Genomic DNA, 17,449 nt, shown 5'->3' on the forward strand with positions numbered 1-17,449 from the left:
CCTCTGAGAACGCGTGACTTAAAATTATGTTTGGATCACACGTGGTTTCCACTATACGTGCCCGGGTAATGGCACTAGGCTCGTCCCCTGTTACATGGAACTTAAACATAACTGGCGATGGGGCGGCTTATATTATATACTTTAAACCTCTGCCTACCCCTTCGAGGATACAGGCGTCTTCTTCTTCTTATCGTGTGGGTTGTGAGGTGGAAAGCCACCCTCATCAACCCTGGTGTCAGGCTTATTACTGAGCCGCTAAAGGTCCCTGACATGGCTCATGTAACGACTACATACGTACATCAATAAGTAGTAATCGGGACCAACGGCTTAACGTGCCTTCCGAAGCACGGATCATCTTTCTTTCGGACAATCAGGTGATCAGCCTGTAATGTCCTAACCAAACTAGGGATCACAAAGTGATTTATGTGATATGTCCCCACCGGGATTCGAACCCGGGGCTTCCGGATCGTGAGCCCAACGCTCAACCACTGGACTACCGAGGCCGTTTTTATACAGGCATGATACAGGTTTTAAATTCAAATTCAAAACTTGTGACTCGTGACTCGAGCCTCTATCTACACCAATAGAGGGTAGGGGCGTGAGTGTAAGTGTGCCATACTATCGACGCGCATCTAAAGTCATGTTCAAGTCGCGGTGGGGTCAACTCGGCAATTTCCTTCAACCATTTGTTGTCCGTTATTGATCTTGGCTAACACAAGCCGCGAGAGTTACAAGGACAATATCCATTACAACGACAAGTCGCAGTCTATGGGACCATTTTGTTATTTTGACAGCTACGGTGGACAAGATGTGATACAAATCCGTGTTAAATGCGTGATCTGTCAAAAATGAACCGTGTTGTTGAAAAAAAAATCACTAATACATTCACGCTCATTATTATAGACGGCGATACGGCTCACCACCTACGTTTTTCTAACAGAAAGCTCAGTGAGGTGGATACTAGGTTCGTCTTGCGATGGATGTACCACTGTTTACCCCAATTGAGATATAGTCGTGAGCTTATGTTATCAAAGACAAACTTGTAGAAGTGAAATTTACATTGCTTTTCATTACAAAATTGACCTTCGACAAATTTATCTTTGCTTTTTTTGTCGACTTTTACGAAACAAAATTCCATAAATTAGTGTCAATTTACAGTCGCACTTGCTTTCTTACAAAAATAAAGTCTTCTGCAGAAAATGGGTAACAATACCTACCTTTTCACAACTTTTATTAATATTTGTTTTTATTTTATTTTTTATTATAAGTATGCTACAGTAGCATTTTGAAATAGGTTTGCTTTATAACGTTAAAAAAATCGCCAGATATCAGTTCTCCACCGCAGCTGTCAAAAGTTACATAATAGTCCTACAGTTTTCGTTGCGCACAACACGAGCGCAACAATGGCCGCCATATCGCACACAACAACAATCACCGTTATCTCCTTGTGAAACAATCCATTAAGGTCAACGAACTATTAACATTACAGCACTTTATTACCTGCACGTAACGTGAACGTATGAGTTACAAAAGGTACAAACAGATACCCTCGTGAAGAAATAACAAATAACGCCCGTCGTATACAGGGTGTTAGTGACAACGTAACGAAAACTTTAAGGAGTGATTCAGACAATAATTCTGAGTTGATATCAAGTGGAATTTTCCGTCGCAAAAGTATAGAACTGAAAATAATTAAAAAAAACACTAAAATATTAATGAATTTTCCGACAGGAAATTTCACTTGATATCAACTCAGAATCATGGTCTGAATCATCTCCCTCAGTATTCCTTAGGATGCCCTAACACCCTGAAAATCGTAACTGACGATTTCACTCTTTCACTCGTTCTTATAATTAATATGCCACCACTATCTCTAGAGCACACATTAGTGCCGATCCCTGCAGATATCACATATTTTTATTTTAAGTTACACCAGTAATTTTTTTATCCTTTCCTTTCTTTTTTGGCGGATAAGAATATGACAGGTACGTAGGTAAAAAATATTGCATAGGAAAGCATACTGGGCGCAAGTCGTCAAATAAAAAAGTCTGTGATCGTCTCATAAGATTTTTGAACTTCTAGAGCCTCAAACTCATACTGTTTGGAAGATATTCATTATAAATATCATTTAACCACGGGAAGTCTAAGGCCAAACTAAACAATTCAGTATAATGTGTAGACGCCGGTTGCTCCACACAACACGCACACTATATTTACATTCGTATTACTTCCCAAACATGACACCTGACAGCCTGACACACTTGCAATGTACGTAGTATAACAATATGCAGCTATTAAAAACCAACACGGTTAAGAATAATTACTACAAGTCGCCGTAAAGAGCGAATTGTATGTATGTAAATATTTATGTGTGAAGCTTTTAAACGTCAGGTTGTTCATCTTAATTATTTTAGTAAATGAATCTGTTGTATAAGTTGTCCTACATAGAGTAAACATGTCTTGTGAATGAACAGTAATCAGTTATTCAAACTTCTTATGTCTGCTACTGTTTCATGTAATCAAAATATAACATAACATATTTTAAGGATTATCTTTATATAACCAATCCAGTATGTTTATTCGAGGTATTCCCACAAGAACTAAATTGTTTGATGTCATCACGTAACACTTTCCCCGCCTCCTCTCACTTTCCTCACATTCCTTCATCACTGCAGTAACCAGCTGCTGAGCGCTGATTGGTTACAACGTCATGTCGCGTGATGCAGACGAGCGCTGATTAGTCTAAATGTCGTGCTGCATGCAGCTGATGGCGGCTGATTGGTCGACGTCGTGCCGGCCTGCCACACACACCGACATTGTTAAAAGATCACTATCAAAGTCACTGACTCTACTACAACCACCGCTAATCTGATCCAAATATATCACCGCAACTAATCATATAATTACGACTCCAGATAATACGTACCTATTTTATTATATTTTGAAACTGCGCAGTTATATTCCCGCACGATTTTCAAATCAGCCACACATTTTTTGCAATCTTAAAAATATTTGAATGCAATCATCCGAACATTAGTTTGCCCTTGAACACTACCTACCTGTATTGTGCGCGCAAAAAAAATAGAAACAAAGGGAGCTAGATTGATTTGGATTTTTTGTGCTGTCAATTAGCCCGCAAAGTGAACAATTACCTCAAGTAAAAAGTGTGAAGACGCAGCCATACCCGCGCGCCGTACAAAAGACATCAACGCGCGCACTCAGTTCATTATGTATTTATGGATGTATGTTACTGTCTATAAAATTATGTTACAAATGCAGAGTTATTCAGAATGGGATCTGAACACACGCTCTTGCTGCTGGCGAGATAGCATAATGTTCAACGACCGGAACATTCCAAAATTCACGAATTCATAATAACACATCTATATTTGAGCAACTCCGAAATAGCGTTTAGTTGTCGTTGAAACAAATTAATGGCGCGTAATCATTAATTTGTGGGTATTAAATACGTAACAAATGTATGCAACTGAATGTCCGGAAACAATTGTGACATAAACGCCGTGGAGTTAGATAACGTCCTGAAAGCCGCGAGTACCGAATTGATGGGTGATACTTATATATTAAGTGAATATTTGCAACATCCTCACGACACGGATCGTACCTATACACATAATGTACTTAAGCTCACGTCCGTAGTTTAGTCCGTAGAACCACAACTCGTCAGAAGACCACACTTGCTCACTCTTTTGGTCACTTGTGATAGACGTCCTAAGTTTACCAAACATATTTGTTTTTATAAAAAATAGGTACTCTCTTCCTCTTTCGGGCTCATTCCCGTTTCAAAATTTAGGAACATTCTAAGATGTTTTCATCTCTTGCCATGTACGTAACGTTTTGACGTTTCCTAACAGTAAAGTAAAATTCCCGTTTTTTGTTGTTCACTTCTGGCTATCAAAATGCGTAATTATATCACAGAGGCAGTCGGAGTAGAATGCAGCATGTTGCAATAGTTTGACACTGGTGACGTCACATCCAACTCTGATTAGCATCGCGTGAGTTGCGCAACAAACGTCGCGATGTGGCGATACAAATACATACATAATGTATAACAATATGTTATCCTGCTTTTTGACACCGAATTTACAAAATAGCGTGAGATTGTCATGGTGATGAGTTTTAGATAACGGGTATTGAATTGGCAGATTTTTGTTTTATTAGTTAACCTCGGGTAGTGTTGTTGTTTGTTTCCGTGAAGGAGGTTTTAAATTAATTAATTACTTTGTAACTAGTTAGCATTAGTGGTGCCCTGAGGTGGCGCCAAAGACTTACGATATTAAAGAATAGTGTTAATTATGGATTTGTAAATTGTCCGTAATAAATGTTTGTTGTTATTATTATCAAAAAGTAGCACGACTTGAGAGTGAAAATTGTGATCGACGATTGTGGTACATCGTTTTCATCGTACGTGTAATCAAATTAATTGAGGAATCAATGCAACCCGTCGAGCGACGATATTAACAATAAAAGATTCCGTCATTCGATTAGTCACGGCTGGAGGAGTTATAATTAAAAATGAGTCGTCTAATTAGTATAATTATCTATTAATAAGAAGTGGTAGCAATAAATTAATTGGTTGTAATCGGATACTGGCTATATCTGAGAATGATGCGATGTCGCGTCTGGGGGGTCCGAGAGGCAAGCTACTTTATTTTCATATGACTTATTGTAGGTACATTTACATAAGATCACGCCATTTTCCCATTGGGGTAGGCAGTACGGAATTCCACCTACTATCTTCATACGTGCTGGTGATTGTATCCTTTCTAACATGGTGAACAATAATTGTTACAGGCAATAGGCTGATCCTTTGGCACCATAAGAATAATCTTGAATGATCTTGTAGTCATGATAAGGTTCATTATATCGATTTTAGGACTTCATATCAGTAGTGACTGCAAGTGAGCTCTGAGAAATTTACCAAGATTATGAATCATTGTTCCGAGTATTACCAACACTTTATAAAATCACAAAGAATATTAAATTCACGAACTCGTCATTGTTTACCCCGTGTATATCTAATAATAAATTAATTTGAAATATGTAAATGTACGAAGGCAGCGACAGCTGTTTGTTCTCACGTTACAGTGACTCATGCGCACACGCTGGTTTATACTCTTTTAATTACCCAACATCTCGATTACAACTAGTAATTCAGAAAAAAATCGATACAGGTGGCAAGTGTTCTCAAACGCGCCGCGATTTCGAGAAAATTGACATGAAGTCATAACTTATGGTAATGTGGTCGTTATTTTATGTCGAAACTATAGAGCACAAGTTTTCCTTTACGTTTTTCATCATCGTTTCGTATCGTAAAAGCCAAGTTCTTAGTCAGGAGACAGTGGTTTATGGAGTTCACTGTTCGACAGGTTCACATAAAAATAGTGTACGATACAGCTGTGGGAGTGGGAACAATGTAAAACTACGCCGACTGAATTGTGTGACGTGAAGTAGATCTCGGAGACTTTGTTTTGAACGTTCGGTCCACTGTAAGGACAGTGATGCGCCGTTCCTGAGAATGTTCCTGGCAGTAAAAAAACGCAACTTATGTAAAAAAAGCTTTATTACCTAACCTTTAGGCAGATAAGACCAGAGTACAAGAAGAACTTGAAAAAGTTGTTCCTGACCCAGTGTCCTGACTATTCAAGAGTTTTTCCAACGGCAACTTCCCACTTGATATTGATAACTTATCAAAAGGATCTAAGTAAATCATTTGTGTAAACTTTCTGTAGTAACTTTCAGTTTTATAACTTTTTTGGAGACGTGTGAAACGATAAAAGGATCACCCAGAATGTCAATGACGTCACTCGCTTTCACCGCCACTTCCACGCGTCAGCGGATGTCGCCGCGGATAATAAGAATTAGTTCACTTATAATATCTACTTATGTCTCGCCCTGCGGCCCCGGGCACTACAAAGAACAATACAACCCCCATATGTACCCACGTCGGGATTCACTAATGGGGTACAAATACTGACGATACATTTTTAACCATCTGGCACAATGTGAAAGTATCATTGAACGCGACGCGATAGAAATTCTTTTATGTTTAATCGACTTCACTTTATTTTATTTACTTGTAGGTTCGTGTTTGACCAAAATATCACCTGTTGATAACGGATTATGTGGCCGTACGACGGACATGCTTACCTGGCAAATGTCTATTCTCTCTATTCTTGAAAAATCCAAGATTTTAATTATTTTGATATACATTTCTGTTCCTATATGACCGTTTCTGTATGCGTAAAGTTTGTTTACATGACTTTCATAGCATGACAAACATCGAAAAAGCTACGGATACGCAAACTTAACAGTATTTACGTAAAGATCTACAAAGGCGATGAGTGTATGAGCCAGTATAGTGTAGGTTTAATGCAAATATTGCACTTTCAACGTCGGTAATGCCGAACAGTCTTCCGCCGTCATCAAGCTCTAACAACGCTATAGTAATACATGGCGATAGCACAGTTTAGTTATACCTAGTTCAATCACGTCTCCGTGTTGTTGCGTATCAGTGACGGTGCTACTTTGTCAGCGGTGGTTGTATGTATCTCTTTTTTGTACCGGTGGTCGCTTGTAGTTATACAATGGGTAAGTACTCATCGTTCTTGTCGACTTGATTTTGTAAAATTCCATTGCAAGTACAGGTTGTATGTATGTACCTTCAAATCCGGCCGAGTGATTAATGCCATCTGAAGCAAATGCACAATAAGTCATATCAAAAAATGGAGAAATCAATTTGCAAGAATGCTTGAACTTTTACAGCTACGTCCAGAGCACTGGACAATTCCTGTCGTATTAACGTGTACATCAGCCGAGAATGAGTAATTATGTGCATATCAGCCGAGGGATCGACAGATTTCCTTCAAAACTTTTTACGTGCGAGGCTTTTACAATGCAACTGCATCAGATGCGTTACACGGCGGGTGTTGCGTGCGCACGCCTGCATTGTGCGCATGCGGCTCCCACGCGCGTGCGAACGGGCCCGTGCGACCGCCAGTTACGGCACACACATACACCACCACAGGTTATCTCACTCCAGCTTCCTAAAACACCACCGCATATCGCGCGCGATGCGATAAGTAAGCCAATATAATAGGGTTAGCAGGAGAGGACTTCATTTGCATTCAAATAATTATATTACTCATTGTAAGGCGTATGCCTTCACAATAGGTATAGCTAACTAGCAGCAGAAATTATCTTCTTATATAACACGAAATATGGCAAGGACATGTGTAATGGGTACACACATAGATTCACGCTCGATTTTCTCGCTCGTATTATTGAAGAACTTTTATCGACATGAACATAAGATCACGACTGGGAATCCCAAATCTATCACTATCTACTTAAAGATAAATATTAAACGTTAGCGGACATATACAAATCCGAGTCAATTTAGGAATTGACCCACCTGGTAGTGCCTGGGTTCGTTCATTGACAATTAACGTTGTCGACTATGTTGACTGCTCTCACACGCTGTCGGAAGGAAGACTATCAAACCAGTACCAAACTGGTCCGGCGCGGTGGCGGCGGTAGAAAGCTAACCTTACAGGAAGATGCACAAAAACGACCACTTACTATGCATTGCCTGCGCATACCGCTTCACCAGTTACGTAACGTTTTCCGGTGGTCGCCGATACGTTAACAAGTTATTTATCGCGTCATAGAGAAAATAAGCAGCTGTTATATGAGCAAGAAAGATCGTTTCTCAATTCTTATCTGACGTGACGTATTATAGATTTGTCTCAAATGGCATTCATTATTCGACCGGAAGGAAGAGCGGTTAAATTGTTTACTATCAACTTTTGTACCTCTTCCGTCTGTTGAGTATTTGTCTTATTTATTACGTTTACCTTTGCGCAATAAAGTGTTTTTGGATTGGACTTTTTAACCAATAAGTAACTTTGAATTGACTGAGAGTTCTGGCTTCTTTGTTCTTTTATATATCCTAAACAGCCCATATGTATGTATGGGCACCTCCAAGTACTGATGAATGGAGGCATGCATACTTTAGTTTCGGCCCAGTAGCGACCCATTTTACAAGAGTTATCAAGCGCCGCGCGATGAAAGCTTTCGACTTGGCGTAACATAATAACTGCTGACGTGAGCACTTACAATAAAATATGGCGTGATTTAAATATTATTTTGGATGCAGTGACCTAGAACAAGTATCCAAAAAATCACTTGGAAATCATATCGTTCATCACATCAGAAGAATATGAAGTGTCGGACACTCGGTTGCGTATTCTCTAACTATAGTTAACGGTTGACCAATGATGTTGTCTAACGAACAATAAAACAATAATCATTACTGAAACATCACAAACATTATCAACTGCAAGCGTTGCATTAGCACTCGTAACTGGCACCAAAGTGCTGGTAATGCACCGAGCACACTCTCCATGCACCGACCTGCAATCTGAGGCTGTGTGCTTATTGTGCAACTATAATTACCACTTGCTGCGAAATCTTGCACTTTATTGTACGGACCGTTCCAACGTTCCATCGTGTGCAACTCCTTATGTTTACTTATGCAATGTTAGCGCACAGACTGAAAGGTTCTCACTGCAAACGTTGTTCAATCTCAGTCATCAATCATTCCAGCATAACTATCGTTATTTAAACATAATTATGAGCATAAAAACTCGCGCCCACAAACGTCATTTGGGTACTGGGTAGTATTATACCTTCTTCTATGGTACTGGTTTGGAGAAACTATCATGCACTGCTTGGTATTTGTGTCTTCAGGATAATCATAGAGCCTGAATATATTACGTCGTCCAACGTCATCAAACCTAAATAATAAGCAGCAAAGTCATTTAAGTAAAGAAGAAAATGTGTACTAATAAAACATTGATATAGAATCATCGGCGTGTAAAGACAACATACCATACTTAAACATAATGCAGCTGGGTGGAAAACCTTTAAGCTGCAGATTTTCTGCGTGTATTGGTAACGTGTTAAGATAATTTCAACAAGTTCAGAGTCAGAGTAACGGTTGACATGCTCCGAATTATACCGACTAGGCCTACGACTAGAAATGATAGTGTTAGCTAAGAGTATCATGTTATAGAAGACACGACGTGTGACGGGGTGTGACTGTGTGACGCCGTGTGGCGGCGTGTGACGGCGTGTGGGGGAGGTGGGGTGTGTCGGGACCGGTGCGGGTACCGTTGCACTGACCCACTGTGCAGGAATGCGGCGCTGCCCTTGCGGCGCGGGCAGGAATGCAGCTAACTCACACTACAGCCCGCCTCGCCTCCGGGGTTAAGGACGTTGTTATCCAGATCACTCAAGTATAACAAATAACTATAGTCCTGAATTTCCCCGGCTTGCTCCTCAAATAGGGAGTGTTGAATCGATCCCTGGTGCCGGACTTGCACCAATAACTTATTAATTAGTCGAAAGTGCAATTTTCTAATACAGTTAGCTCGACCAGTATAGAAGGCGATACTACTCACCACCAATCACGTTGGTTTAACAAAAAGCTCGATGAAGCGTGGGTACATAGGTCATCGTGCGATGGTCGTTAATATAGCCGTGAGCTTACCTAGATATTGTGTTACTACTCTATTACTGAACATCTTTCGTTGAGTAACTTTCTACAGAAAGCTACAAGAGAACAAATATTGTGATTAAATTGGAGTCCCCGCTGCGTCGTCATTAAAACGCCGTAGCGAGTAAATACAGATAAAGTTTTATTGTGAGTCGTAATCGTAAAGCGAGGAATGACGACGAGTATTCATGAGCCTACTGCAGGGGGGGGCGGTCACAATGTGTAGGAATTGTTGTCAAAGTTTGGTTCTTTACCGATTATAAATATGGTTAAATAAAAAATACATGGATTTCCATAGCCTCTCATTACCCTGTCGGAAAACAGCGCGATCACAAAAATATAAAAGAAAAAATTAGAATCCGCAGCACAGCGTCTTTGTTGCACAGATCCCTACCGTGGACACAAGTTAGTAGTCGTAAAACCTTTATATCACTGGCAAACAATTTGAGTTATTCCAACACCCGTTGACTTAAGGAACCCACGACGATGTGACCTATGATGGGAGACGCTTACCTAGCAAATTTTAGGTAAGTATGTTTAAGTGCGATATTATATTTATAAACTTTAATAATGTCGAAAGGCGTTCATGCTTGTATCTCGTGATCCTACAAGTATAACAGAGGTTGCGGCGACCCCGACGAGGGCGACCACTTCTCAAACAAGCCAACCTGGTGAACCCGCCTTGTTATAATATCATGTAATGGCGACTGTACACTTGAGCGAGTGCTATCGGCAAGTCTCGCCGAGAGCTCGTGCCCGTGCCCGTGCCTGTCAGAGAGGATTTAGGCGAGAGCTACCATTTATAGCCTCGTATTCGGCACGGCGGGGCGCCTCGCCGCCAGTGTACGCCCGCCATAACGACCGCAACCTTATTATGCGTGTACGCTCGTGCGCGCGCCTCTCACACGCCTCAGTACTAACACCTCATTACTCCCATACTTCAACATATGCATAACTTTGTATTTATCACGAATTAAGTCAATTGCCGTATAATTGCCGTAAATGTCAAGGATGTAGTGTACGTAAATAAGGTTCACATCTAAGTCCCGGTAGATATAATCGAGTCCGTGTGCGGTACGTGTTGTCCCAGATCTACAGCTCGTGATTTGAACAGTCGTTGAGACGTAATGACAGAATATTATTGGCGTAATGGATGACTAACGGCAGACCGGGGAGCTTTCTAAATCACGGGCTGATTGAAGCTGGTGCTGAAACGCAGACGAACAAAAAGTGAACGTGAGATTCAAGTTTGTTCGGCGAGATGGAAACTCCTTCTGGAAACAATTTCAGGCGCCGCTGCCTTCAAGCGCAGCTGTTGGTATCGTCGTTAGAATTCCTAGTGCAGCGAAGACTGTATTCAGCAGCTTTGTTTGAAAATATTGCACAACAGAACCAGCTCTCTAATAAAAAGGTGCAATTTGAATGTGCCCGCGCGGGTTTATTTCGTTTTACGTCGCCGCCGCCGCGACTCGCCACGTTTTTCCAATTACAGATTCGTCTTTTTTCATCTTTTCATTCGATAATTTAATCGTCGTCATAAAAACGTCGCTTTTGCGTTTTTTACCCGTCTCTCGGCGGCGTTTTTCATCGGCTCCTCTGTTAGCGTATAATGGCCGCCTGTGCTCTACTGCGGCAGATTTTTGGCGAGTGTCGTGACTGATGGTGTCACGGCGGAGATTTCTCATCATTACTATTAGCCCGTGTAAGTGCTATAGTCCGGCAATCTCGTGCGCGACCCTCCTGCGGGGCGACAGACGGTGGCGGGGACGGGGTAGCTAAGATGTCAGCGGGTAGCAGATGGTGTAGCGGGGAAGGGAAACGCGTGCATCTGCGCGTCAAGTACGGCAGTCTCGGCCGCGCAGCCGAAGCGGCAACACGTGCTTGATAATCTGTACTACTTTGAGGGCGACGCACACGAGATTAATATCTGAGAATGAGTGAGGCGATCTCAAGACAACTTAAGGAGGTTGTACATAAATAATTAATGAGCAAAACACGGAGAAATCAAAGAGAAGTGACGAAGAATATCAAACGAAGAGTGAAAATGAAAGCGATATGGAAATTGATTTATAATATAACAATCTATTAATATTTTAGTTTTCCTAATAATTGGTCGTCAAGCATAATAATAAAAATAAAATAAAATAGTTCTATCTTTTTATTCACTCCTACATATATTACGTCACAAGTAAGTACAACTTATTGCAAGATTTAACCTGGCACACTTCTTTACGTGTGCAGCCGTGTTCTAGAATGTCAAGATGATGACGCGCTACCCCGTCCCCGCCACCGTCTGTCGCCCCGCAGGAGGGTCGCGCACGAGATTGCCGGACTATACCTGTCTACATTATATAATATGATAAATGCATAATGATGCATTTTTACAGCTCGTGATAAAAGGTCACTGAATGTTAATTAATACAAACAAATGGTACAAGTCATACGTTGCAGATTAAATCATACCACAACGTGTAGAACATAAAGTCTATAATAATATACTCGTAGATCATCCAGTTTTACAGGTATCAGAACGAGATGCATTTGTTTTAGCTCTAACCTAATGTAAGGTCAAAAGGATCGCCACTACTGTCGAAACACTGCGTCCATCTGTCTGTGGGGTGTACACAGGCGCGCGGGTCTACCTATGGGTGATCAAACCCTTATAAGACTTTTTTGTATAATAGGTAGGTATGGTGTTAAAGCTATTATATAAAAAAAAACGATATGTCGTTTATGAAGAGGCTCTTACAGCTGAGTATTCAAAACTAGTCACTGTTCCCGTAAAATACAAAGAATGTTCCCAAACTGAATTCGTCGTTGAAACGGATACCTTCTAAGAAAAGCGATGGAATTAATAGGTGAGAATGAAAGTAAATTCCTGGAGATACGCTGAGCGAGCGTGTTTACGACACGCGACATGCGACAGCAGCGGCGCGGGCGACGGTGGCGCCAACATTCCGCGCATGCGCCGCGCCGCTGGACCACGGGGAGGTCAACAAGGCAACATATTAGCATCTCGCTATTTACATTCTAGAGCAGTCGGCGACAGGTATTTACCCGAGAATGGCTTTTACAGTCAGGAAAGAAAGCTCCTCGTAGTCACTGCCTAAATCGCCTCCAACCACAGTCTCCAGAGTCGACACAAAACTTATTCCTTCAATGTGAACCATCGATCCCATACCTATAGTAAAAATATTGCATTTTCTGACGAAGGTTCTAGTGTCGATTTATTAATATCCATAAGTTTTACAATTTTACATTTTAACTACTTACTTATTATATTAATTTCTGGTGTAATAGCAGTCAGTAACATGGCGTTGCATATGGTTGTGCATTATTTCAATGACGTATTCTTCGGCTCATAATTCTCCTCAAACTTCATTAACTTTTAATATTGTTTCATTATAGAGACTCCCGCGCCGCTGACATCAACATTCACTTTAAAAGGATGCCAAAAATAGCCAAGGTCCAATATGAAGTAACAATGGGTATAATGCAATTTGATACTAGGAGCTTCTTTCTGAACAGTTATAATAATTAAGCCTAAACAATACCTAATCTTAGATAATACTTACCTCGTTGTATAATATATCACCTTCCAGAATATACTTTATTCTGGAATAGGTAAATTAAGGACATTTGGATATTTTTCGAATGACTTCTCACAGTTTTAAGATAGCATTGTTATTCCTTGACCAATTATAATATGTATATAATATTTCAGACATTACCTACTTAACGGAGACGTTTTATATGTTTACATTATTTTAAGTTTACGCGGTTATTATCATAATTAAAACATCCCTGATTAGAATCCCTGATTTAAACGCGGTAAGAACCCGTTATTATGTGTTTTAATTGTTTACATTAATCTACATGTCAAGTGAATACCTGTTTAAATACCGACCTACGCCTACTTAGTGTTGTGGTCGGCGCCATGTTTTCACTTTCGAGTATTGTGCCTGTTTCGGACAACTTTCGAGTAACTGTTAAGGAAATTAAGGCCCGAGTATCGAGATACGTGCATCAAATGTGGGTTACCGCATGCATTAGCTCGAGATGTTCTCGCGACCACGACGTGGCACTTTACTTCACGGCGGATGTCTTACAGGGTAGAGTAAAGAGAAATAGTAAGTGACATCTCTGAAGATAATATCCACTTTCCAATGTATAGTGCGTAGCGTGTCCATATTCCGTACCCGAAGTGGGAATGTTCCCGTTGTAAAAGTCTTTTATAGTAAAGACACCGGCTGCTTTTCTTTTTTTTTGTTGTTTACATAAGTTTTTGCACCTTTTTACTGCCGGGAATGTTCCCAGAGTGGAAACATTTCTGCGAATGGCAAATTACCGGTCGGGTGACAATCAGACAGATTTCCAAATACGTCTCCAAATTCTACTCTAAAGTAATTTGAATATGTAATCTAGGTAACTGCTGAAAACCTAGTTTGCCGAATTTCAGTGAAAGGCGAGCCAATAGCCGATACCAATCTAAATATCTTTATTTTTATTTTATATTATTTTAGTTCTGAAAGCAATACCTTTTTATGCGTCGCCGATAAATCACTTCATGTAGTTGTTTATAAGTGTTCCTACGCGACTCTTTTTATTTTATATTATTTCATTCAACAAACGATTAGTTTCTCTGTTATGACTGTGCTTTTGTTAAGCATTAGTACTTTCGCAAGTAGCCACCTACTAAGTACGCGATAAAAACTAAGTACTTAGGTATGTACTTGTAGATGATTAAATTAGAGAAAATGAATTTATAAATTAAAAAATATATAAAATAATAATAAACATAAATATTATTAGTTGTTTAAACTAATAGTAATAAACTAACTTTAAACTAATTCGTATCAACAGTGGCTGCAAGTTGTCTTTGATTACTTGTGGCTCTGCCCACCCCATTAGGGATTGCGGGCGTGAGTTTATGTATGTATGTATGTATGTTGTTTAAACTATAAGTAATAAACTAACTTTGTAACCATAACTTTGCGATTTTCTTAACTACTTAATCAAAAATCCATGCCTATTGTAAATATACAATCAAAAACCAAATAAAAAAACATTACACGTACCCAGCACCAGCAGGATCGGCAGCGCCGTTCCTGAACCCATCACGAGAAGAAAATATCAAGCACTTGTCTCTATACCACAGTCCGTGTGGTGTTGGTCGCGGCCGTGCTGAGCGGGGCGCGGCGCGGTATAGACTGCCGGCGCGCGCGCACTCTACACGGTTTTGCTGCGCGCGCGCACAGAGTTGTGCAAACCCGATGATGCGCTGATGTCAAGCACATCTTAACATCTGCATCTACGTCTGCTCCAGTGGCCATGCAGGGCGGTTTCAGATGTCATACATAACATAGGTACATAGACACACAGGCCAATCAATCAACAGGAAGGGGTATGTAGCATAGGTACACCGCCATATTGCTCCAGTGCAGGGTGGTGGATGTAAAGTCAAAATAAAGCTACACAACACTTAGCAGCAGTGAATCCATGATAAGAAATTTGTGTTTTTACAGCACTGCCTGATTCATAACATGCACCAATTTGTCCAAGTAGTTAATGCCACGATGCCACCCGAGGCATATCTGGAATAAGTCACAACAAAAAGGAAGTTGTAAGTAGGTGTCAGCGATGAAATTCGGAATGAAATGTTTTTGATGGATAATTAATGTAAGTAAGTATACTATCATCGCGTTTACGTTCAAGGGTTGTTATTTAACGTGTACGAGCTTTATGACAATAACAAAAATGTTACCAACAATAGATATACAGAAAAGTTATAGTAACTCGCATTTACTGTACCTAATTAGATCTTAAAACTGATCTTCCAGTTTTAGTAAATGAATGAATCCACCGGCTCTAACGAACGGTAACTAATAAATGTAATGCGCTGCGACGAGCGTCGTGGGAAGCGAAGTAACCACCATGGCAATATTACACTGATATTTCATGAAGAATTCAACCAGCTCGACACTGAAAGCATTTATTTACCTTTGAAAAGTTTTTCATTTATTTCAATGTCGCCAAATAAGATTTCTAATGAGGGCCTAGTGGAATATGCTCATTATTCTCTCTGGCCGATTAAGGGTACACCTGGCACTCCTTTTTTTGACGTGACTTAATGTCGTGATTTGCCGCAAATGGCATTAACTAGTTGGCCGGAGCACCCGACACCCGATTCACACAAGTACGAGTATTATGCCGTCACCTACGCGTTTGTCTTTGTGATGGTGTTGAACTTGTAAGGCACAACACAAATGTGTAAAGATTGTCACACCCAACCGATTGGTGATCTCTATCAAAACACAGTAAACATAAACTCCATAAAGTAAACAGAAGACAACAAAGTACTGTGGATCGTCGAACTTTATATGTACTTAAATAATCTGAAGCTAGTCTCACGTCTCCGGGGTTGTGTAACACGGTAGGATGGTGAACAAGGTGCAATGAGGAAGCCGCGTGATGAGGGGTCGGTGGGAACCATGGTAACCAGCCTGGCGTGATCGCTGGCGGTTGTTAGCGGTTAGGAAGCTTTACTGTTTACAATACAAATTGATAGGCAGGAGTTTTCTGAAGTGTATGTTTACATTGTTGTGGTAAGCAAAGAGGTAAGAAAATCTTAAGACCAAAAAAGGCAGCTAATATTTTCAAGTAGGTACTAATTTAAAATAAGATGTTATATTGTTATTTATTTGGATAGAACAGACCATAATCTTCATAAGATACACCCTCGATGAATTGAATCTAATGCCAGCAGTTTTCGGATATTCTATTTTTAAATCAGTTTAGACAGGAGTAAATTAAGAAACCGTAATATGCCGTATGAAGGGCATCGTGCTCGCAAGGAAACCTTGCGGTCGCCGGCAATCGCTAAATGATTTCCATAAGGTTTCGACATCGCGCGGGAACGTCCCCTGCGATCGTAATCTGTACGTTCCACCTAGGCTTATAGCTACAACATGCTCGCAATAACCGGCAGATCCAATCGAATTCCTACATAATCAATGTAATGATCTAATGTTGTGCTTCAATAATCTCGAAGATTGAATATAATCCATGCCTGCAGTTGCAGTATTTGGTGATTTCCACTTACATTTCGCATGCAGCATGTTGTAACGCTAAGTATATGCCTATCTAACATAAAACAAACTACTTAATATATCCCGGCGCAATATTTGCCGATAAAGATGGCCTTAGCTAACTGAGCCCTAGAACAATCCAATCGACTACAATCAATTTATAAGCACTGCGTTCTTGCTCCCTTCTCTCAAATGTATCATTATTGCTACCTATTTTTAATATTTAAAAGGTATAGTGGACACGGAGAGCATGGGACAGTAATAAGCAAAGTCCGAGCAGACGAGCAGCGGTGAAAGTGCGGTGGAGCGCGACCTCGCGACACCGCCGCCGCGCCGCCTCCTCGCCGGCTAATTGACAGACTCTACAAACGTGCTCTTGACCAAAATATTCAATTATTCATCATAAACTCTGTTAGGGATAACATTGCAAAATCAGGCGAACGTTTGGTTAATTGCTCTCGACTAGGCTTGATGTGTCGAATCGCTCACGATGTTGCGACACGAGCGACCTCCATGCCCGCGCCGCACTCGATGCGACGACCGCCGACCGCTGAAGACGATACATAACTTAAAATCATGCATGCACTTATTAGTACACCAAAAATCAGGTGCAAAATATGTATAACTAGCTTTTGCCCGCGACTTTGTCCGCGTGGAAGGATTTTCCCACTAATTCCCGTTCCCGTGGGAATTTCGGGAATTCCTTTCTTAGTGCACCTCTACGGTACCTAAGCTACGTCCTTTCCAAATTTCAATTGCCTACGTTTAGCCGTTTAGGCTGTGC

The 17,449-nt window shown here is 40.6% G+C and overlaps 1 protein-coding gene across 1 annotated transcript in view; it reads right to left on the reverse strand.

Annotated features, from left to right (window-relative positions):
- The window catches only part of LOC126377021 (protein Skeletor, isoforms B/C), a 63,853-nt gene extending 49,075 nt beyond the window's left edge, over positions 1-14,778 (reverse strand). Inside the window, exon 1 of the mRNA XM_050024627.1 lies at positions 14,656-14,778. Within this exon, the coding sequence (XP_049880584.1) occupies positions 14,656-14,695 (40 nt within the window). The 5' untranslated portion in view covers positions 14,696-14,778. The remainder of the gene's footprint in view (positions 1-14,655) is intronic.
- Between the last annotated feature and the right edge of the window lie 2,671 nt (positions 14,779-17,449).

This window comes from Pectinophora gossypiella, chromosome 22 (assembly GCF_024362695.1).
Source record: "Pectinophora gossypiella chromosome 22, ilPecGoss1.1, whole genome shotgun sequence".
Taxonomy (NCBI): Eukaryota; Metazoa; Arthropoda; class Insecta; order Lepidoptera; family Gelechiidae; genus Pectinophora; species Pectinophora gossypiella.